The 22,931-nt window shown below is 44.2% G+C and overlaps 1 protein-coding gene across 5 annotated transcripts in view; it reads right to left on the bottom strand.

The window, feature by feature from the left end:
- The window catches only part of mettl15 (methyltransferase 15, mitochondrial 12S rRNA N4-cytidine), a 120,136-nt gene that overhangs the window by 28,078 nt on the left and 69,127 nt on the right, over positions 1-22,931 (bottom strand). For 3 of the 5 annotated variants that reach the window (XM_061758659.1, XM_061758667.1, XM_061758687.1), the window contains 2 exons: positions 7,717-7,908; positions 3,975-4,153 (listed from right to left, as the gene is read on the bottom strand). In XM_061758659.1, coding sequence (XP_061614643.1) covers positions 3,975-4,153; positions 7,717-7,908 — 371 coding nt within the window. Of the gene's footprint in view, positions 1-690; positions 1,825-3,974; positions 4,154-7,716; positions 7,909-22,931 lie in introns of those variants that run through there. The other 2 variants (XM_061758697.1, XM_061758677.1) reach the window with 2 other exon arrangements.

Raw genomic sequence — 22,931 nt, 5'->3', positions numbered from 1 at the left:
CACCATTGTCGATTGTTTTTCCAAATCTGTCCATTACATACCTCTCCCCAAGCTACCATCCGCCTTCGAAACTACTGACCTCCTTGTCCAGCATGTCTTTAGACTCCACGGTATTCCCATCGATATTGTCTCTGACAGAGGTCCTCAGTTCTCATCCCTGGTGTGGAAGGAATTCTGTAAAGCGGTGGGCGCAGCACCCAGCTTGTCATCGGGATATCATCCGCAGACCAACGGCCTGACGGAGCGGGCAAACCAATCCCTGTAATCAGCCCTCCGTTGTGTTGCCGCATGCAACCCCTTCTCCTGGAGCTCATTCCTCCCGTGGATTGAGTACGCCCACAACTCCCTCAACCAGTTCCGCTACCGGTATGTCCCCATTCATGGCTTGCTATGGTTACCAACCGCCATTGTTCAAGGAGCAGGAGCGGGCAGTGGCAGTCCCCGCAGTCAAGGATCATCTCCAGCGGATCCGGGCTGTATGGAATGACGTCCGTGCGGCATTGACCCGGTCCGCCGCATGCAACAAACAGCTCGCGGACCGTCATCGCTCCTCGACGCCCGAATACAAGGTGGGTCAATCTGTCTGGCTTTCTTCTCACGAACTCCCACTTCAGACTGAATCACGTAAGCTCACTCCCCGTTTCATAGGTCCTTTCCCGATTACCAAAATCATCAATCCCACTTCCGTCCGGATGAAGCTTCCACTGTCCTTGAAAATTCATCCAACCTTCCACGTCTCGTTGCTCGTCTGTCTTCATACTGTTGGCTACCGTACATCTATAGACAAATTTTAAACCTCACAAATGACAACCATTCACACTCACTTTCACAAATATGAGCACTTTAGAGTTGACTAACCAAGCATGCATGTTTTGTGAACGTGGGAGAAAACTGGAGTACGCAAAGAACTCTGACGCAAGCAAAGCAAACTCCACAGAGAAATGGCCGCGCTTTTTCAAACCATGAATCTTGACTGTGAGGCAGATGTGTGAGCCACATGTTCCATCGTACCGCTTCAAATTTGTCAATGTGACATTTTATTTATGAGTACAAGGCCGCACAGACATCCACAACTCTTATCCCCATGGAATGCCATACGTTTTAAAAAGCTGAAAACGTGATGTGCTTGTAGGTACTGAATTAAACATTATGATAAAACAATAACAGAAACATTTAGAATATATTTAAAATGCATGCAAAATGGAATTTGTTGGAAACGAGCTTTGCTATTTTCCTTTTTTTCCCCCTGCATTTCTACTTTTGCTATGTAGTTGCTATTGACACTGTGGGCAGTTGATATGAAAAAAAAGACTAATCAAACTATTTTCAACCACATGATGTTTAGTAAACAGCTGGACCTTGTGAATGCAAATCAGGCTAATTGGAAATGTTTGCCATGTTGTCTTATACGGCTTTTATTTTCAATCAGTGGTATTCATTGTATTCCTTTTAGCTGAAGAAAACAACTTGAATTTGTTTCTAGAGCAAGAAAATGTTGCAATAAATAAAAAAAAAAAAAGGAAACAAAACTCAGCATGAGTAGTCACAGAGTCTGAATTTCATGTTGTTTATACATGTGATAGTTGGGTGCAGGTGCACAAGCGCAATTTCATAAATGTGTTATTTCCTCTCAAATGACATTTTTCTTGTCAGCATTTGTGGCACAATTGGGCACAGAGCCCCCGGTGCTACTTGCGTCAATAAAGTTTGGATTGTTTCAAATAAGCAGAGGCAGTGATTTGCTGTTGCTCTTCAAAAGAGATCAGACGGCTGCTCTTACCCACACCTGTTCTCCCAGGGTGACGCTGACGCACATGCTGCTCTCTGCAATAAGTATTGACGACAATATTTCATTCATTCAGAACCTCAAATCTTGGAGGCATATAAATAAAAGGGGGAATCAGTGAAGAAACAAACAAATGTGTGTCGGGCATGAGCTTGTATGTGTTACCATTACTGTCAGGTGTTTTTGCATGCATGTGAGTAGGGAGACAAGAAGAAGGCAGGGGTAAATGGCATGGAAAAAAACATCTCGATTGGCAAGCTCTATTTAGCATCTTTCAATAGAAGAAAGCAAGACGATACACAGTGTTGTGAAAAGGTATTGGTCCTCTTCTCAAATTCTAATATTTTTGCATAGTTTCCCCACTTTAATGTTAAAGATCATCAAACAAATATGAATATCAGACCAATATGATCCAAGCGAACTTAAAAAGCTGTTTTTAATAGGTGAATTAATTTATTAAGGGGGAAAAATAAAACAATTTAAAGTTACCTTAAAAGTTATTATGGCCCAGTCTTCCTTGCAGAATTGTTGAAATTCAGCAAAAATGGGAGGGTTTTCGTGCATGAACTGACTTTTTAAAGTCATTCCACTACATTTCAATCAAACTCAAGTCTGGACTTTGACTAGGCCAATCCAAAACAATTTAGTTTCTTTAAGCCATTCATAAGTTGACTTGCGGGTGTGTTTTGGATCATTATCCTGCTGCAGAACCCAAGTGCGCTTCACCTTGAGGTCATAAACTGATGGCTGAACATTCTCCTTCAGGATTTTCTGTTAAAGAGTAGAATTCATGGTTGCATCAATCACAGCAAGATGTCCAGGTCCTGAAGAAGCAAAGCAGCCCAAGACCATCATACTACCACCACCATGTTTGACTGTTGGTATGATGTTCTTTTTCTGAAATGCTGTGCTACATTTATGCCAGATGTAACGACACACACACCTTCCAAAAAGATCAACTTTCATCATGTCAGTCCATATAATAATCTCCCAAAAGACTTGGGGATCGTTCAGATTTTATTTATTTATTTATTTACTTTTTAAGTAAGACGAGCCTTTATGTTCTTTTTGATCAGCAGTGGGTTGTGCCTTGGAAGTCTGCCCTGGATGCCATTTTTGCCAGGTCTCTTCCTTATACTCTTGATTGTCAATTCATAAATATGCGTAACACATACAGAGGATCTCAGATTCAGGAGGAGCAGTCTGGTTTTCGTCCTGGCCGCGGAACAGTGGACCAGCTCTACAGCTCCCTGTCAGAAAGTCCAGCAGCCAGTTGCACATCGGAGTGTTGAGTTCCAGGTGGTCCAGTTTGTAGATCAGTTGTTGAGGGATGATGGTATTCAATGCTGAGCTGAAGTCTATGAACAGCATTCTGACATATGAGTCCATAGAGTCCAGGTGTGTGAGGGAAGAGTGGAGGGCGGTGGAGACGGCATCATCGGTGGACCGGGTGGACCGATATGGAAGGGATCCAAGGATGGCGGGCGGGGGGACTTGGCCAGCTTGTGTGGTTTAGCCACTAGCCTAGCTCGGATACCTCCGCGCTTGCCCCGTTTCTGCTTCCTCCTTCGCCTTTAGTGGCGCCTCCACTGTGGGCACGATGCAGGAGTGGCGGTCGCAGCTGTTGTAGGCACCCGGTGTAACCCCAGTTCCGTAGCTCCTTGGTGAGAGGAGAGTTTAACTCTGTAAAAGTAGTTCTGCTGATGTCGAGCAGAATCTTCTGACTATCTGCATCTTGGAACATGTAGACATGGTGAAGACGGACTAAAACACTGATTTATAAGATGAAAAGCACGAAAACACCATTTGTCTGGGACAGAGAGCAGCCGATGCATATCCACGCGCCGCCATCTTAAAAAACAAAGTGGCGAAACTGTGCAAAAATATAAGAATTTGAGAAGGGGGGGGGGGGCCAATACCTTTTCTCAGTACTGTATCTATTTAAAATGTCCACTGTAGGGAAGTTTAATTTGATGACATTGATAATTTCTTTCAGACTCATGCCTTTATGCCATTGCTATTTAAAAAAAAGAAAAGGACAGACACAAAACAGAGGGAAGACAATTGAGTGATCACTGCTCATGCGAGCTGAAATTTCCCATTGGGAAAGGGCTTTGAACTCAACCTGTGGTTCATGCCGTTACAGCCTTCAGAAAACTGGGAATTTATCAGGATTATGTCTCGCTACCTGCTACCACACTTGCAAGCTGCTGTGTCCGGGTGATGGGGTTGACGCGGCGTGACTCCACAATGGCTGAAGCTATTTTCCTGGCATGTCGCTCCTCACCATAAGCACTTAGGATAGACGCAAGAGCCAGGTGATCTAAGGTATTCACCACGTCAGCAGCACAGGGCATGTCGGAGAACCTACGCACAAAGGGAAGACCAATTAAAGTTGGCGACGTCACCTCGTTGCTGACAGCAGTGAATCCTGCCAAGTGTGAGATACAACTGAAAACCTTTATGGCTGATAGTCATAGGGGTCAAAATGATGAACCATGATGATGTTAGGTGGGGAAAAGGCAAGGCTCGGCAAATGTATTTATATACCACATTTCATAAAAAAGGTAACTTAGTGTTCGTTACATGATTAAAACCATAAAAAAAACTAAGAACAAAAAAGTAAAAGACAGCTTAAAAGCATTAAAAAAACAAAGAGACTAAAATTACTAAATACATAGTGCAAGAAAGAGCATTAAAAAATCTAAATGCTCTGTAATAGTTCTAAAATGCGCAATCATAAGCATGAGAAAAAGAATAGTTTTTAACCTGGACTTAAAAAGATTGACACATAGGGCTGACTTCACATCTGTTGGCAACTTATTCCATTGTTTGTAGAGCTAAATGCTGCTTCACCATGTTTGCTTTGGACAATGGACCTGAGTCTGTAGATCTCAGAGCCCTACTGGGTTTATATTCCATTAGCATTTCTTTAATGTATTCATGACCTAAACCATTTGGTGATTGATAGACATGTAATAGAACTTAAGTCTATTGTATTGGTGACTGGGAGCCACTGTAGAGACATAAGAATTGGAGTAATAACTGATATCTTAGTTCTGGTCGGAAACCGAGCTGCAGCATTCTGAATGAGTTGCAGCTGTTTATTGCTCTTTTGGGGGAGTCCAGTCATAAGACCATTACAATAACCAAGTATACTAGAGGTACAGGCTTTCATTAGCTTCTCCTGGTCTGCTTGGAACATGTGTCATAACACCGCCGCAGTGTAGCGCTAACTACTTGCGATGAGGACTTAATGTCAGATTTGTTTTTTTGCCTTAAGGTATTGGTGACTGCTATCGGCAGGCTTCACGAGTACCTGATAACTTGAAAAACGGCGGTATCGGTACTTCCTCATCCCTACAAAAAAAGTGCGCACCGATTAAGACAATAAAAGCTTTTGCACTCGTGGAGGCAATACTTCATATACTACACTGTGTGTTTATGGCCCATGGACACATTGCCAGACAAAAATAGCCCCTAGTGCCATTCTGTCAACAACTTCAGAGAGTAAACAAATAATGTGCAGTTTATCAGAAGCTAACGCAGTCAGCAAACGCTAATCCGTGCATCCAACAAGACTCCATGCAGCTCTGCTTACCCTTTGGCTTTACAATGACAGGTGTTTCTACATGGTGGTGCATAATACTGTTTTACAGTAGGCCGTCACTTGGAAATGGCTGAATTGCATTGGCAGAGAAACTCGATGTGGGGTTGGCCATTATCTAAATTAGCAGAAGTGCAGTACACCTCATTTACAGACACATTCTCAGAACTAGGCAGATAAGGAACGATTTACTTGGTTGTCTAATTTCACTCTTGAAGGGTGGGCAGGCACTCCAGAGACTCAACTACTCTATTCATATAGAAACCATTAGAAAGTAAATTTTCCGTAATATGTCCCCTGAAAATCCATATACTATACATACATAGGCTACACTTTCCATATTTCAAAAGGATGCCAAAGCAATTCCTCTACATAAATAAATGTTTCTTGTTCCTCTTCTTAATAGTGGATGAACACATTAAAATAATGACAATACAGTGTTCCCTAGCCACTTCGCGCTTCACGTTTTGTGGCTTCAGTGCTTCGCGGGTTTTTCCAAAATATTCATTCCGCAGCCATATTGCGGAAAGACGCATTGTTTCATGTTGGTGCGCGCGAGAGGTTTCCCTGCATGCCAAACAAAGAGATAAGTTGACTCAGAGGCTATGGACATGCCTGTACTGTACGGGCACTCATACAAGGCGCGTGATTGTTTCCCGGCGCGACATCGACCAATGAGAGCACAAGTGGATTTATCCCGTGAGCTGATTGGCTGCGCATCATCGCAGCCTAACCCAGCATCTTCCCTTGTTGTGTCTCGCCAGTCTCGTCCACGCTGTTGTGTTCGCAATAACTTTTTTTGTTTAAGTGATATTTTTTTTTTATTAGTTAAGCCCTTACAATGCCGCCGAAGCGCTGTGCCCCTGCGAAAGCTTCCTCGGGGGCGCCCGAGAGGAAGAAGAAGATGATGACCATCAGCAAAAAAGTGAAACTTTTAGATTTGATCAAAGAGGGCAGAAGTTATGCATCTGTGGCACGCCATTATGGCGTGAATGAATCTACAGTGCGGTACATAAAGAAAGAGGAACCAAACATCCGCAAAACTGCTTCAATAACCTTCAATAAGGAAGCAAAACGTGTGGTAACACCGCATAATAAGAGAATTGTGAAAATGGAAGCTGCATTGACATTGTGGGTTGCTGATTGCAGGGAAAAGACAGTGAGTTTGGACACTAATATTATCAGGACAAAGGCCAAAGCTCTCTTCGACCAAATCTTGCCCGATGACGACAATGAAGAGGCTGAAGAAGGTGCTGACGAACCTGACGAATCTACGAGTCAAGTGAGAGCCTCTCCTCCGCCACCAACACAAGCCTCTTCGCCTCTCTCAGAAGGCAATGTTGATGAATGTTAATTACTGTATAATAAATGTTAATTACTGTATAAGGTTTCATAATTAAAGATTTACGTAAATACACGTACTGTTGTAATCTTTGTCTCAAATATGTAATGTATAAATACTGTTTACATATTTTAAACATTCTGGTACCCATATACACATCCACGGAAATTCCTCGGGGGGGGATGGTTCAAATCCTACTTTGCGGTTTTTCACCTTTTCCTGGTCCCCATTAACCGTGAAAAACGAGGGAACACTGTACCATCCACCAAAACCTCCAACTGTCTTGACAGAAGCATACATATAAATGCACACACACAGAGCCGGATTATTACCTTTTATCATTAAATTCACACAAGTTGGCCTGTAATTTCCACGTTGGATCAGATGTTAAGCGCTCCTGATAAGCATAGAAAGTATACCCGATACCACTCTGATCATTGACATTGTATTCCTTCTTGTGTTCACCTCTCTCAGAATACAGAACAAGGAAGAGGGGAGTAAGTTCCATTTGCCTAAAAAATTGGTAATTTTTTGCAGTATGTAATATATGTACCACTGAGCCTCGTGCTACTGACAGGAAAAATATTTTTTTCAAAAAATCAGTTGATGAAGTATAATATAAAGAGTCTTCTTATTGACTCTCTTAGAGCCTTTGTTTGTTGGGCTATTGTTATGACATTTTCAAGTCTCACCATGAATACCAAATTTACCACTTCAATCAGAAAGAACAAATGATTCTGTCAAAGTGGCCTGAAAACCACTTTGAGGTAACAGAGGGTGCCATTTTTCTTCTTTCTTTCCCTGTAGCGTTGTTTTGGAACAAATTCCTTTCGTGTAAATTCAAATTAAGATTATCGGTTCTGTTCTTTACTAAATTCTCAACTTTTTTGTTTGTTTTGTTTTTTAATACCAAAATATAGAAATTGTATGTCTGGATACATAGTTTGTTGCCGTACATTTTTTATATGATAAAAAGGTCACCTCTCTCCATCCATTCTCATGTCCAAGGGCCCATCCTTGCTGAGCGAGAAGCCTCTTTCTGCATGATCCATCTGCATGGAAGAACAGCCAGCATCCAATAGGACAGCATCAATACTGCCGGCTTTAACGTTGATGCTAGCGAGCAGGGCTTCAAGCTCGCTGAATAGTCCAAGTAATGGTTTTACACGGTCACTAGAGAGAGAAGATCATCATCAGTTAGTTGTGTATTTTGATATTACTTTTATATGACACTAAGCAAAATTCATGGTTCCATCAATCACAGAAAGCCACCCAGGTCCTGAAAGAGCAGGTAGCCCCAGACTATCACATTACCAACACGTTTGACTGTTGGTATGACGTTCTTCTTGTGAAAAGCTGTGTTACATTTACACCAGATGTGAAGAAACAGAAACCTTCCAAAAAGTTCAACTTTTGTCAGTCCATATTCTCAATATTCTCCCCAAAATCTAGGGAATCATTCAGATGTTTTCTTTTTGTTTTTCTTTTTCAAAGACAAGCCTTTATGTTCTTTTTGGTCAGCTGTGGTTTTCACCTTGGAGCTCTGCCATGGATGTCATTTTTGCCCAATCGCTTCCTTATTGTTGAGCCAATAACACTGAACTTAATTGAGGCAAGGATGCCTGCAGTTCTTTATATGTTGTCCTGGATTCCTTTGTGGCCTCCTAGATGAGTCGTTGCTGGGCCCTTGGGGTAATTTTTGTAGGCCAGCCACTCCTGGGAAGGATCACTATTGTTTCATGTTTTCTCCATTTGTGGATAATGGCTCTCACCGTAGTTCACTGAAGCTTTAGAAAAGGCTTTGTGACCCTTTCCACACAGACAGACGTCAATTACTTGATTTCTCATCTGTTCTTGAATTTCTTTGGATCGTGACATTTTGTTTCAGTTTTTTCAGATCTTTTGGTCGACTTCATTTTGTCAGACAGATTCTATTTAAGTGGTTTCTTGATTGAACAGATCTGGAGTTAATCAGGCTTTGGTGTAGGCAGTGAAAATGAACCCAGCTTTCCCAAAGAAATTAACCACAGTTAAGTCATGATTTAACAATTACTTTATTACACAGGGCCAGGTATCTTTCAGTAGTTATTTTTTCTCCCTTGATAATTAAAATCATTTAAAACATGCATTTTATGTTTAGTTGGGTTATTTTTGTCTTATATTTACATTTGTTTGATGATCTTAAACATAAAAAAAAAACAAGAATTTGACAAAGGGGCAAAACAATTTTCACTACACTGAACTGTATGTGAAAAATGAATAATTGTAATAATAATAATAATAATAATACAAATTCACTGACTAGTAACATCCGTGCATAAGAAGGCCAAAAGAGCACCACCAGTAATGATGTAAACCTCCTGGTAGGGCACGTTGCAATGCCACCCTTCAGTGTAGTAACATTGTACACATTAAGACTGGTACATCTACTATAAATACAGTACAACTATTAAACTATTACACCAGATCACAATGTCATCTGCAAACATCATGGTCCACGGGAATTCCAGTCTAACCTCATCTATCAGCATAGCCATCATCGCTGCAAACAGGAAGGGGCTCAGGGCTGATCCCTGATGCAGTCCCACCTCCACCTTAAATTCGTCTGTCACACCGACAGCACACCTCACCGCTGTTCTGCTCCCCTCGTACATGTCCTGTATTATTGTAACATACTTCTCTGCCTCTACAGACTTCCACATGCAGTACGACAGTTCCTCTCTGAGTACTCTGTCATAAGCTTTCTCTAGATCTACAAAGACACAGTGTAGATCCTTCTGACCTTCTCTGTACTTTTTCATCAACATCCTCAAGGCAAATAATGCATCTGTGATACTATTTCTAGGCATGAAGCCATACTGTTGCTCACAAATACTCACTTCTGTCCTGAGTCGAGCCTCCACTACTCTTTCCCATAACTTCATTGTGTGGCTCATCAACTTTATTCCTCTATAGTTCCCACAGCTCTGCACATCACCCTTGTTCTTAAAAATGGGCACCAGCACACTTTTCCTCCATTCCTCAGGCATCTTCTCACATGCTAGAATTCTATTGAACAAGCTGGTCAAAAACTCCACAGCCACCTCTCCTAGATGCTTCCATACCTCCACAGGAATGTCATCAGGACCAACTGCTTTTCCATTTTTCATCCTCTTTAATGCCTTTCTAACTTCCCCCTTACTAATCATTGCCACTTCCTGGTCCACCACACTTGCCTCTTCTACTCTCCCTTCTCTCTCATTTTCCTCCTTCATCAACTCCTCGAAGTATTCTTTCCATCTAGCTAGCACACTGCTGGCACCAGTCAACATATTTCCATCTCTATCCTTAATCACCCTAAACTGCTGCAAATCCTTTCCATCTGTATCCCTCTGTCTGGCCAGCCTGTATAGATCCTTTTCTCCTTCTTTAGTGTCCAACCTGCCATACATGTCATCATATGCCTTTTGTTTGGCCTTTGCCACCTCCACCTTTGCACTGTGTCGCATCTCAATGTATTTCTTTCGCCTCTCCTCCGTCCTCTCAGTGTCCCAATTCTTCTTAGCTACCCTTTTTCCTTGTATGATTTCCTGTCCTGTGAGGTTCCACCACCAAGTCTCCATCTCTCCTTCCCTGCCAGAAGATACAGCAAGTACTCTCCTGCCTTCCTCTCTGATCACCTTGGCAGTGGTCCAGTCTTCTGGAAACTCCTCCTGGCCACCGAGAGCCTGTCTCACCTCTTCCCAAAAAGCTGCACGACACTCGTCCTGTCTCAGCTTCCACCACATGGTTCTCTGCTCTGCCTTTGTCGTCCTAATCTTCCTCCCCACCACCAGAGTCATCATACACACCCTCATTCTATGCTGTCTAGCCACACTCTGCCCTGCCACAACCTTACAGTCGGTAACCTCCTTCAGATTACATCGTCTGCACAAGATGTAATCCACCTGCGTGCTTCTACCTCTGCTCTTGTAGGTCACCCTATGTTCCTGCCTCTTCTGGAAAAAAGTGTTCACTACAGTCATTTGCATCCTTTTTGCGAAGTCTACCACCATCAATCCCTCCAAGTTTCTTTCCTGGATGCCGCATTTAGCCATCACTTCTTCATCATCCCTATTTCCTTCACCAACATCAAGACTCTCTCTGTGTCTCGAATGCTCAGAACTACTTCGTCTAGCTCCTTCCAGAATTTCTCTTTCACCTCTAGGTCACATCCTACCTGTGGGGCATAGCCACTAATCACATAATACATATCACCCTCAATTTCAAGTTTCAGCCTCATCACACGATATGATACTCTTTTCACCTCCAAGACATTCTTAGCCAACTCTTCTTTTAAAATAACCCCGACTCCATTTCTCTTCCCATCTACACCAGGGTAAAATAATTTAAACCCTGCCCCTAAACTTCTACCCTTACTGCCTTACTGCCTTTCCACCTGGTCTCCTGGACACACAATATATCAACCTTTCTCCTAATCATCACCAACTCCCGAGATATTCCTGTCAAACTCCCAACATACAAAGTCCCAAGATTCAGTTCTAGGCTCTGTGCTTTCCTCTTCGCTTTCTGGCAAAGAACCCGCTTTCCACCTCTTCTTCTTCTTCTTCGACTTCGACCCACAGTAGCTGAATTTCCAACGGCGCCCTGCAGGTAATAAACTATTACACCACTACAGTTCATAAACATGCAGTATCAACTAGGATTGCATCAATCCATCCATTTTCCATACCACTTATCTCTGAGTTGTATTTAACCTATTGCACACCTTGTAAAATGAATGTATGGCACTGCAACAATGTCTATTTCATAATGAGCCTCCACAAGCTGTTAAGTTACTTGCCGACCCTACGTTTAATGGGGGAGGGGGTGGGCGGGTTGGGGGGTGTAGCAGTGTGCACTTTTAATTTTTCTGCTCTTGTACATTTAACAAATGAACATATATTCATATTCTTTGGAAGCATTGTATCTCCCTCACCTATTCCATTAGGACTTTCCAATAACTGACAGAGCAAAGCCATGTATACTCAGTCACTTCCTTATTGCAAGCACGGTAAGATCCTCCAGCCACACTCATGAAAAATTCATGTGACCTTTTAACATTGTGTTATCAAAGATGATGGCACAAGAAAGCAACAGGAGTAACCATCTTTACATTAAAGGGGAAAAAAATACTCTCCAGCCTTTTCTACCAATTTTCCAGTGGTTGTTACAGTATTGTCTTATCGAAATGGTAAATGGAAAAATTTCCAGACTAGAAGTCTCAGTCCCCAGTACTCAGAACAACACAGTTGCAAGTTTATTTCATTATCCTATGCAATGGCAAACTTTTATTAAAATGTTTTATGGCTTTGTTCACGGAATATAAAAAACAGTCTGTGAATATTCATCCATCCATTTACTTACGCTTATCCAAGGTCGGGTTGTGGGGGCAGCAACTGAAGCAGGGAAGCCCAGACTTCCCTCTCCCCAGCCACTTCGTCTAGCTCTTCTGGGGGAATCCCGAGGCATTCCCAGGCCAGCCGTGAGACATAGTCTTTCCAGCGTGTCCTGGATCGTCCCCGGGCCTCTTCCCAGTGGGACATGCCCGGAACACCTCACCAGGGAGGCCCCCGGGGGCATCCTAACCAGATAACCGAGTCACCTCATCTGGCTACTCTCTATGCGGAGGAGCAGCAGCTCGACTCTGAGTCCCTCCCGGATGACCAAGCTTCTTACCCTATCTCTAATGGAGACCTCGAACAACCTGCGGAGGAAACGCCTTTCAGCCGCTTGTATCCGCGATCTTGTTCTTGTTCAACTTGTGACCATAGGTGAGGGTAGGACCGTAGATTGACTGGTAAATTGAAAGCTTTACCTTTCCTTCTTTACCACAACAGACCTAGAGAGTCCACATCACTGCAGACGCTGCACCAAACCGCCTGTCGATATCCCACTCCATTCTTCCCTCACTCGTGAACAAGACCATGAGATACAGGAACTCCTCCACTTGGGGCAGGATCTCTTCCTCGACCCAGAGATGTCACGCAACCCTTTTCTGACTGAGGACCATGGTCTCAGATTTGGAGGTGCTGATTTTCATCCCAGCTGCTTAACACTGACAACAGTCCTACAGGGACCGAACAGCCCGTATCAGGGGGTTCGGTACCCCATACTCCCAAAGCACCCCCCACAGGACCCCCCGAGGGACACGGTCGAACGCCTTCACCAAGTCCACAAAACACATGTAGACTGGTTGGGCGAACTCCCATGCACCCTCGAGGACCCTGCCAAGGGTGTAGAGCTGGTCCACTGTTCCACGGCCAAAACAAAAACCAGACTGCTCCTCTTGAATCTGAGATTCAACTTCCTCGAAGGACCCTCCTCTCCAGCACCCCTGAATAGACCTTTCCAAGGAGGCTGAGGAGTGTGATCCCCCTGTAGTTGGAACACAGCCTCCGGTCCCCTTTCTCAAAAAAGGGGACCACCGCCCCAGTCTGCAAATCCAGAGGCACGGTCCCCGATGTCCACGCAATATTGCAGAGGCGTGTCAACCTGGACAGCTCTACAACATCCAGAGCCTTGAGGAACTGCGGGCGAATCTCATCCACCCCCGGGGTTTTGCCACCGAGGAGCTTTTTAACCACCTCGGTGACCTCAACACCAGAGATAGGAGAGCCCGCCTCAGAGAACCCAGACTCTGCTCCCTCATGGGAAGGCGTGTCGGTGGAATTGAGGAGGTCTTTGAAGTATTCTCCCCACCGGCTCACAACGTCCCGAGTCAAGGTCAGCAGCGCCCCATCCCCACTATACACAGTGTTGATGGTGCACTGCTTCCCCCTCCTGAGACGCCGGATGGTGGACCAGAATTTCCTCGAAGCCGTCCAGAAGTCTTTCTCCATGGCCTCACCGAACTCCTTCCATGCTCGAGTTTTTGCTTCAGCGACCACCAAAGCTGCATTCCGTTTGGCCAGCCGGTACCCATCAGCTGCCTCAGGAGTCCTACAGGCCAAAAAGGCCCGATAGGACTCCTTCTTCAGCTTGACGGCATCCCTCACCGTTGGTGTCCACCAACGGGTTTGGGGATTGCCACCACAACAGGCACCAACCACCTTACGGTCACAGCTCCGGTCTGCCGCCTCAGCAATGGAGGCGCGGAAAGTGGTCCACTCGGACTCGATGTCCCCCGCCTCCCCCGAAACATGAGCAAAGTTCTGCCTGAGGTGGGAGTAGAAACTCTTTCTGACAGGGGATTCCGCCAGATGTTCCCAGCAGACCCTCACAATACGTTTGGGCCTGCCACGTCGGACCGGCATCTTCCCCCACCATCGGAGCAAACTCACCACCAGGTGGTGATCAGTTGACAGCTCCTCCCCTCTCTTTACCCGAGAGTCCAAGACATCCACAAATCCGATGACACGATCAAAAAGTCGATCATCGAACTGCGACCGAGGGTGTCCTGGTGCCAAGTGCACGTGTGGACACCCTTATGCTTGAACATGGTGTTCGTTATGGACAATCCGTGATGAGCACAGAAGCCCAATAACAGAACACCTCTTGGGTTCTGATCGGGGGGGCGTTCCTCCCAATCACGCCCTTCCAGGTCTCACTGTCATTGCCCACGTGAGCATTGAAGTCCACCAGCAGAACGATGAGGTCCCCAGCAGGGGCGCTCTCCAGCACCCTCTCCAAGGACTCCAAAAAGGGTGGGTACTCTGAACTGGTGTTTGGTGCATAGGCACAAACAACAGTCAGGACCCGTTCCCCCACATGAAGGCGGAGGGAGGCTACCGTCTCGTCCACCGGGGTGAACTCCAAAGTACAGGCGCCAAGCCGGGGAGCAATAAGTATACCCACACCTGCTCGGCGCCTCTCACGGTGGGCAACTCCAGAGTGGAAGAGAGTCCAACCCCTCTCGAGAGGACTGGTACCAGAGCCCAAGCTGTGCGTGGAGGCAAGCCCGACTATATCTAGTTGGAACTTCTCGACCTCACATACCAGCTCGGGGTCTTTCCCTGCCAGAGAGGTGACATTCCACGTCCCTAGAGCAAGCTTCTGTAGCCGGGGATCGGATCGCCAAGTTCCCCGCCTTCGGCCACCGCCCAGCTCGCACTGCACCCGACCCCTATGGCCCCTCCCACAGGTGGTGAGGGGCCATAGGGGGACCCACGTTACCCTTTTGGGCTGTGCCCGGCCGGGCCCCATGGGTGCAGGCCCGGCCACCAGGCGCTCGCCTTCGAGCCCCACCTCCAGGCCTGGCTCCAGAAGGGGGCCGCGGTGACCCGCGTCCGGGCAAGGGAAACCTGAATCCATTAATTGTATTCGTCATAGGGTTTTTTGGAGCCGTGCTTTGTCTGGTTCCTCACCTAGGACCTGTTTGCCATGGGTGACCCTGCCAGGGGCATAAAGCCCCAGACAAGTTAGCTCCTAGGATCATTGTAACACACAAACCCCTCCACCACGATAAGGTGACGGCTCAAGTAGGGGAATAACAAACAATTTGGGTTTGAAAGATGTTGTCGCTTATGTTCGCAGCCAGGCATGAGGTTGGAAGTGTGGCACTTCTTATTCTTCCGAGACTTGTGAGACAGAGACTGGTCTAAGCGGTCCCTTGTCATGGTTTCCTTTTTCCCCCAAATGGAGTTTTGAGTTTTTCCTTGCCCGATTGGGGGGTTTAGATTAGGGAATGTTGTCAATCATTGCTAACTGTGGGCCTGTGAAGCCCTTTGAGACTATTTTGTGATTAAGGGCTTTACAAATAAACTTGACTATAAATGTGCTCAGACCAAGCCAAGTCACAGATTTTTAAATCTAAACCTCTCTAAAAACACAACACACAAAAATAATTACTAACTCGCCAGTTGAGTTGTTTTTCTTTCATGTGTGAAGTAGCGTGGGTCTGCTCCATATGTAAACAGACTCAACTCAAATTTATTTATAGAGCACTTTAAAAACAACCATAGCTGAAACAAAGTGCTGCACACAAATACAAATCAAAGATATAAAATAATTAAATAAGTTAAAAACAAAAACAACTCTCAAACAATTCCAGGCTTTCATGCGGAGTTGAAAGACGAGTTTAAGAAATCGACAGTGAGGGGGGCTTGTGCAGAGGGAGGTCCTGCAACAGAAAAAGCTCTATCCTCTCTGAGTTTACGCTTAGTCCTCTGTACTTCCAGAAGAACTGGTCAGCTGACCTGAGGCACCAGGCAGAAGCATTGGGATGGACCAACTCAGACAGGTAAGGAGGGGTGAAACCAATTATAGATTTGAAAAGAAATGAAAGAATCTTAAAATTTTAAAAAATGACCAGATTACAGTATGTCTGATGTGAACTGGCACGAGTTACCGTAAATAAAATTTAAACCCTGTGCCTCGGGTGAGAGTACTATTTTAAGACATGAGCAAAAGATGGTGGGACAGAAAAGAGATTAAACTGTTTTTTCAAAACAAAGGAGACAATCTCCAAACCCAAACCAACAGCATTAAAAGAAATATGCCAAATGAACAAACGTATTCTGTGAAAACTCTATTTCCTTTGCATCGCAAGGGGATGCCTGGTTGATCCATGCCCGGTGCCAGTCGTTGCCTGGTGTTTGGTATCACAAGCCAGATACTACTCCCCCACTTCTGGAAAAAATCTCATCTGATTTAAGAAGCTGGAATAATGTTCTTATATCATTAATGGGAAGAATAGCTACAATAAAAATGAAAACCTTGTCTCAAATAAATAATTTATTTTCAATTATTCCATTTAAGACCACATTTAAATGGTTTCCAACCTTTGATTCTGCTGTAATACATTTTTATTCAAAAAAATAAGAAAAATAGAATTAGTCTATCCACTCTTCAGAAAAGTAAATAGGAGGGAAGCCTAAATGGTCCCAACTTTAAACACTACTATTGAGCTAACCAATTACAATACCTCATCAAATGGTTGCACCACAGTGAGGAGTGCGATTCTTGGTTCGAATTGGAACAAACAGACTGCGACAACATTAAACCACCAAAAGTCCCGTTTATTTCTACTAGTCTTAAACGGCATAAATGTTTCAAGAATCCAATAATCGCATCCACCTTAATGGCTTGGTGGCAAAGTTTAGAATCGACAGGATCTCAATTAGCTCCCAGTATGCTCGCCCCAATCTGTCATAATCCAGATTTCGAAATTAATAATATACCCCTTCATTTTAGTACATGGGAACAACATGGAATTAACCACCTACAACAACTATTGAACAATAATGTTTTTAGGACACGTGATGAACTGTTCCAAGAATTCCAAGTAACAGTCGGAAACTTTCTTCAATAAAATAAATTAAAAGCAGCAATAAAAAAAGAATATCAACACCCCAGAGCACCCTTGAACTGCCAGAGTTTGTCAACCAAATAATGAAGCTTCCCCCGCAAAGTAAAATAAATCTCATCTACTAGTTTAGTTTCATGTACTAAATCAATGCACTTACCAATCACCAAATGGGAAGAAGACCTCTCCATGTCTGCTGACCGTAGCTACTGGATACAGATTTGTAACAATACGTTTAGAATGACAAAAAAGCACAAATCTACATCTTGTACAATATAAAGTGCTCCATAGAACACACTTTACTCAGTACACTATGCATACAATGGGCTTCTCTCCATCTAATATATGCGTGCAATGCACCAAAAATACCCCAGACACCTATTTTCACGCTATATGGGAATGTACACCAACTCAATGCTTTTGATCTTCGGTTATACAAAAATTCTCGTGTATTTTAAACTGCAGGATTCCACTTTCCCCAAGATTGTGCATACTTGGTGACTTGGTTCATAGAAGCAATATATACATAGTAAAATAACTAAAAGCAGGACACCGACAACTATCCAGTGTTGATGTATATAGTGGGGATGGGGCTCAGCTGCGGCACGGTGGAAGACTGGTTAGAGCGTCTGCCTCACAGTTCTGAGGACCGGGTTTCAATCCCCGGCCCCGCCTGTGTGGAGTTTGCATGTTCTCCCCGTGCCTGCGTGGGTCTTCTCCGGGCACTCCGGTTTACTCCCACATCCCAAAAACATGCATGGTAGGTTAATTGACAACTCTAAATTGCCCGTAGGTATGAATGTGAGTGTGAATGGTTGTATGTGTCTTGCGATTGATTGGCAACCAGTTCAGGGTGTACCCCGCCTCCTGCCCGATGATAGCTGGGATTGGTTCCAGCACTCCCGCGACCCTTGTGAGGATAAGCGGCTCAGAAAATGGATGGATGGATAGAAAAAATATCAGCAGAACGTAAAAATCAATTACACATATACGTAGATAGCTGGTCACCTTTCCTCAACATGCTAAATCTGGACTCTTGATTCCTTTGCCTGAGTAGGGTGCCATTAGACATTTGACAATAGCAAGACTATTTTCATAAGTGTGAAAGTAAACAATGGAATTCTATATTCTTTGTTGTTGAGTTTGTTGTTGTTTTATTAGTATTATATTTCTTTCTTTTTTATTTTCACACATTCTCGATCGGTTTGCATGGTGAAAAGACACATGCATGCTGTGGGGATCTTCTCCTCTTGTCCCTGTGTTTGCTGTTCCGCAGTCTGTGGGGGCGGGACTTTTTTCACTCCTTCCTGATCTCGGGGGTGGGGGGGGGAACCACTGGGGTGACCTCCTGGGGAGTAATGGCGGTGTGATGGTGACTCGCCCATTTTCCGTGGGTGTCGCTCCTCGGGCCTGCTTCCTTCTCTTCTCTCCGTTCCTTGCGTCCCGCTGCGGTCGCCTCTTCCTCATCCCGTGTCGGAGCCGGGCTGTGGGGCCTGCTGTGGGGTTCTTTTCCCTGCCTGGTTTGGAGGGGGGGGTCCACCTCCCACACTCTGGGGCAGGTAGTGGGTGCTGGCGGGAATGTGGGTGGGTGGGCAGGGGTCGGTGCTGCGGGTCTGGATGGGGTGGCCCTCCTTGTCAGTGGTTGTCCGGCCTAATGGGCCCGACCTGCAGGAGCCATGCCTCTTAATCAGTCACTTAGCACACACTCACAGTATATATTTTTCTCACTAATCACATCTGGGCAGATACACATATCAAAGGGATCCTTGGGGGACTGGTATGGGATCGGGGGGGTGTGGGTGTCGGATCGGGTTTCAGCACATCTGTAGGGCCAGATACTACTGAAATACCTCCCCCGAGGAGAATTGACATCAGAACATCTTATTGTATGGTTAACTACAACCTCAATTCAAATGAAGTTGGGAAATTGTGTTAAACTTAAATAAAAACAGAATACAATGATTTGCAAATCATGTTTAACCAACAATTAATTGAATACACTACAAAGACAAGATATTTAATGTTCAAACTGATCATCTTTATTGTTTTTAGCAAATAATCATTAACTTTGAATTTTATGGCTGCAATACGTTCCAAAATAGCTGGGACAGGTAGCTCATCCCACAGGTGAGCAGGCTAATTGGGAACAGGTGGGTGCCGTGATTGGGTATAAAAGGGGCTTCCCTGAATTGCTCAGTCATTCACAAGCAAAGATGGGGCGAGGTTCACCTCTTTGTGAACAAGTGCGTGAGAAAATAGTTGAACAGTTTAAGGACAATGTTCCTCAACGTACAATTGCAAGGAATTTAGGGATTGCATCATCTATGGTCCGTAATATAATCAAAAGGTTCAGAGAATTTGGAGAAATCACTGCATGTAAGCGGCAAGGCCGAAAACCAACATTGAATGCCCGTGACCTTTGATCCCTCAGGCGGCGTTGCATTAAAAACAGACATCAATGTGTAAAGGATATCACCACATGGGCTCAGGAACACTTCAGAAAACCAATGTCAGTAAATACAGTTCGGCGCTACATCCGTAAGTGCAACTTGTAAGTCTACTATGCAAAGCAAAAGCCATTTATCAACAACACCCAGAAACGCCGCCGGCTTCTCTGGGTCCAAGCTCATTTAAGATCTGTGGTCCGACGAGTCCACATTTCAAATTGTTTTTGGAAATTGTGGACTTCGTGTCCTTCGGGCCAAAGAGGAAAAGAACCATCTGGATTGTTATGGACGCAAAGTTCAAAAGCCAGCATCTGTGATGGTATCTGTATGAGTGCCAATAGCATGGGTAACTTACACATCTGTGAAGGCACCATTAATGCTGAAAGGTACATACAGGTTTTGGAGAAACATATGCTGCCATCCAAGCAACGTCTTTTTCATGGACGCCCCTACTTATTTCAGCAAGACAATGCCAAACCACATTCTGCACGTGTTACAACAGCGTGGCTTCGTAGTAAAAGAGTGCTGGTACTAGAATGGTATTAGACATTTGACAATGAATTATGAAGCGTAAAATACGACAACGGAGACACCGGACTGTTGAACAGCTGAAGCTGTACATCAAGCAAGATTGGGAAATAATTCCACCTACAAAGCTTCAACAATTAGTGTCCTCAGTTCCCAAACATTTATTGAATGTTGTTAAAAGAAAAGGTGATGTAACACAGTGGTAAACGTGACCCTGTCCCAGCTTTTTTTAAACGTGTTAATGATTATTTGCTAAAAACAATAGGTTGAACATGATTTGCAAATCATTGTGTTCAGTTTTTATTTATGTGTCACACAATGTCCCACCTTCATTGGAATTGGGGTTGTATTTGATCTACTTTTTCCTCTCGCTGTTTCCACTTGAATATGGGTGCTAGTAGCCATCTTTCTCCTCGAGCCTATTCTGTGTCGGGCATTCTCTTCTCCTTCATTCTTTTCTGAATAGTTTATATTTTTTTGTTTCTGTGTGTGTGTGCGCGCCCATACACACACCTGTACATATGTAAACAAATTCATTAATTTTCTGTAGATGTCAATTTTTTTGCAGGGAGCGTTCATGGTTTCAAAGTTACTCTCTAAAGAACACAGTTTTTGTACTGTCTTTTAATACAACAATCATAAATATCACATCAAATACTTGCACACATAAATAGAATTACTCTTCTATGACAAGAATTTAAACTCCGTAGTTTATTATTAAAACAAACAAGTTCCAGTGGTGTATGTGCTAAGGTCTAAGTGTTGACTTGTAATTACTCAAGAGTCCTGAACTATTTATGGTTGTATCTTAACAGTGGCGGTTCTGGTGGTGGTGGTGTGTGTGTGTGTGTGGGGGGGGGGTGTCAGTGCCCCATTAACACTGTGCCCCCCACTCCATACAGGTACTACGCAATATTGTAGTATGACAATGGCATCAGCAGCTCATGCGCACTCCCTGTCCACTTGTCGCACAAAGAAAATGAGCAAGGAGTCACTACACAGAGCATAACCTGCACTTACTGTACAACAACGCGGGCAAAATTAAAACCAACAGCTAAGTAAAACACAGAGACAACTAATATTATGGGGACACATCAAAAACGGCTAACATTACCATTGAAACGTAATTACCGCATGTACAACATGCTGATAGGCATGCTGGGAAGTCTGCGTCCATTTCTTCTGGCGCTACAGTACATACTGTAAATATTAAAATTGAGATATTGCATCCACACAAAAGGTACTTACTACTAATACTGCTTAAAAATTGTTATTAGCCACTTTCCCCAAGATTGTGCATACTTGGCGACTTACGCATAATCGACCTCTCTAATAAATATTCACAATCATTACTCGTTGCGTGAGCTACCGCTAAGAATACAAGAATACAATTCTATTAAACTGGAAAAACAAACAAGCTATTAACATCAATCAGTGGCTAAATCTCATCATAGAATATATTGTGTGAGAAAAAATATCACCAGAACGAAAAAATTAATTTCATATATAAATAGCTGGTTACCCTTCCTCAACATGCTAAATCTAGACTCTTGATTCCTTTGCCTGGGTACTGTGCCATCTGACAATAACAAGACTATTATGTAAGTGTAAAATTAAACTTGACTTCTGTGGCATTGGGTCCCTGCGGCCTCCACCGGGTGGCCAGTTGTCGGGGCGCCTTGGTGGGGGACGTGTCCCGTCCACCGGGCTGCTCTCAGGTGGACCCCTGGGCTCGATCCCGCCCCTCGAACGATTGGGTGGGGTCCTCAGCCTACGCGGTGCAGGCACAGCAATTATGGGACACTTCTGTTAGTCTTTGTGCATGCGAAACGGTGTCAATTCACTTGCATGTGTCAGCAGGTACACACTCCACTCACTTATTGCGACAAATAACTCATGAATATTCAAATTGCTTGGGTATCCCCCTCACTCACACTCTCGTCCTATAGACGAGCACTACAGCCCCATGCAACACTCATATCTAATGTTTCATCGTTGTAGTAATGATTTACTTTTCTCATCCTGTTTACAATTAGTGCTTTGTCTTTTGTCTTCGTTTCTCTCTCCCCTCTAGAAACTTTGTTCTGTTCAACTGATCGATTCTGATTCTCCATAAACATCCATCCATCCATCCATCCATCCATTTTCAACACCGCTTATCCTGGTTAGGGTCGCGGGACGCTGGAGCCTATCCCAGCTGACTTCGGGTGAAAGGCGGACTACACCCTGAACTGGTCGCCAGACAGTCGCAGGGCACATATAGACACGGACAACCATTCGCACTCACATTCACAACGTCACTGAGTGGGAACTGAACCCACGCTGCCTGCACCAAAGTCAGGCGAGTGTACCACTACACCATCAGTGACTTCTCCATAAACATCAATTATAATAATAAGACACCACAGCGGCAGCTTAAAAACTCCACTGTGACACAGTAAAACTGACTACATAAACAAAATATTTTATTTTATCAATATTTACAGTTCCCGCGATCCTAGTGGGGATAAGCGGCTCAGAAAATGGATTGATGAATACTTACAGTATATGACAAAACAAAATAAATTCCATATCATGATAGTGTGACTTTATCCCGTTTTAACTAAAGCATTCTGATACAAATGTTTTAGTATTCAATTATTGCAATTATGTACTGTATTGTAAAAGAACCACCGAAGAACACATTCACTCCCATTTACGCAGTGTCCCTGAACGCACCTCACATTCTCACGCAGCTGCGCCTGCCTGCCTTGAATGGCGGCCGTAACCGCACTGAATCGGGTGCCAAACACAACGTTTCTGGGTCGACATATGAAGGCTCGTATATAGTGTATTCAGATGGGTTGGTCCAGGAAGTCTTGTAAGTCCCTGGTCCAGGAACAAAACTTGGCACTGTTGAATGAAAATGAACTTTTGTTCGAAAACTGTTCTTTGACACCAGAATGAGCTCGTTCTCA

Source organism: Phyllopteryx taeniolatus, chromosome 2 (assembly GCF_024500385.1).
Source record: "Phyllopteryx taeniolatus isolate TA_2022b chromosome 2, UOR_Ptae_1.2, whole genome shotgun sequence".
In the NCBI taxonomy this organism is placed as follows: Eukaryota; Metazoa; Chordata; class Actinopteri; order Syngnathiformes; family Syngnathidae; genus Phyllopteryx; species Phyllopteryx taeniolatus.
Note: the sequence above shows the minus strand (reverse complement) of the source record. Positions and strands in the feature narration are given on the sequence as shown.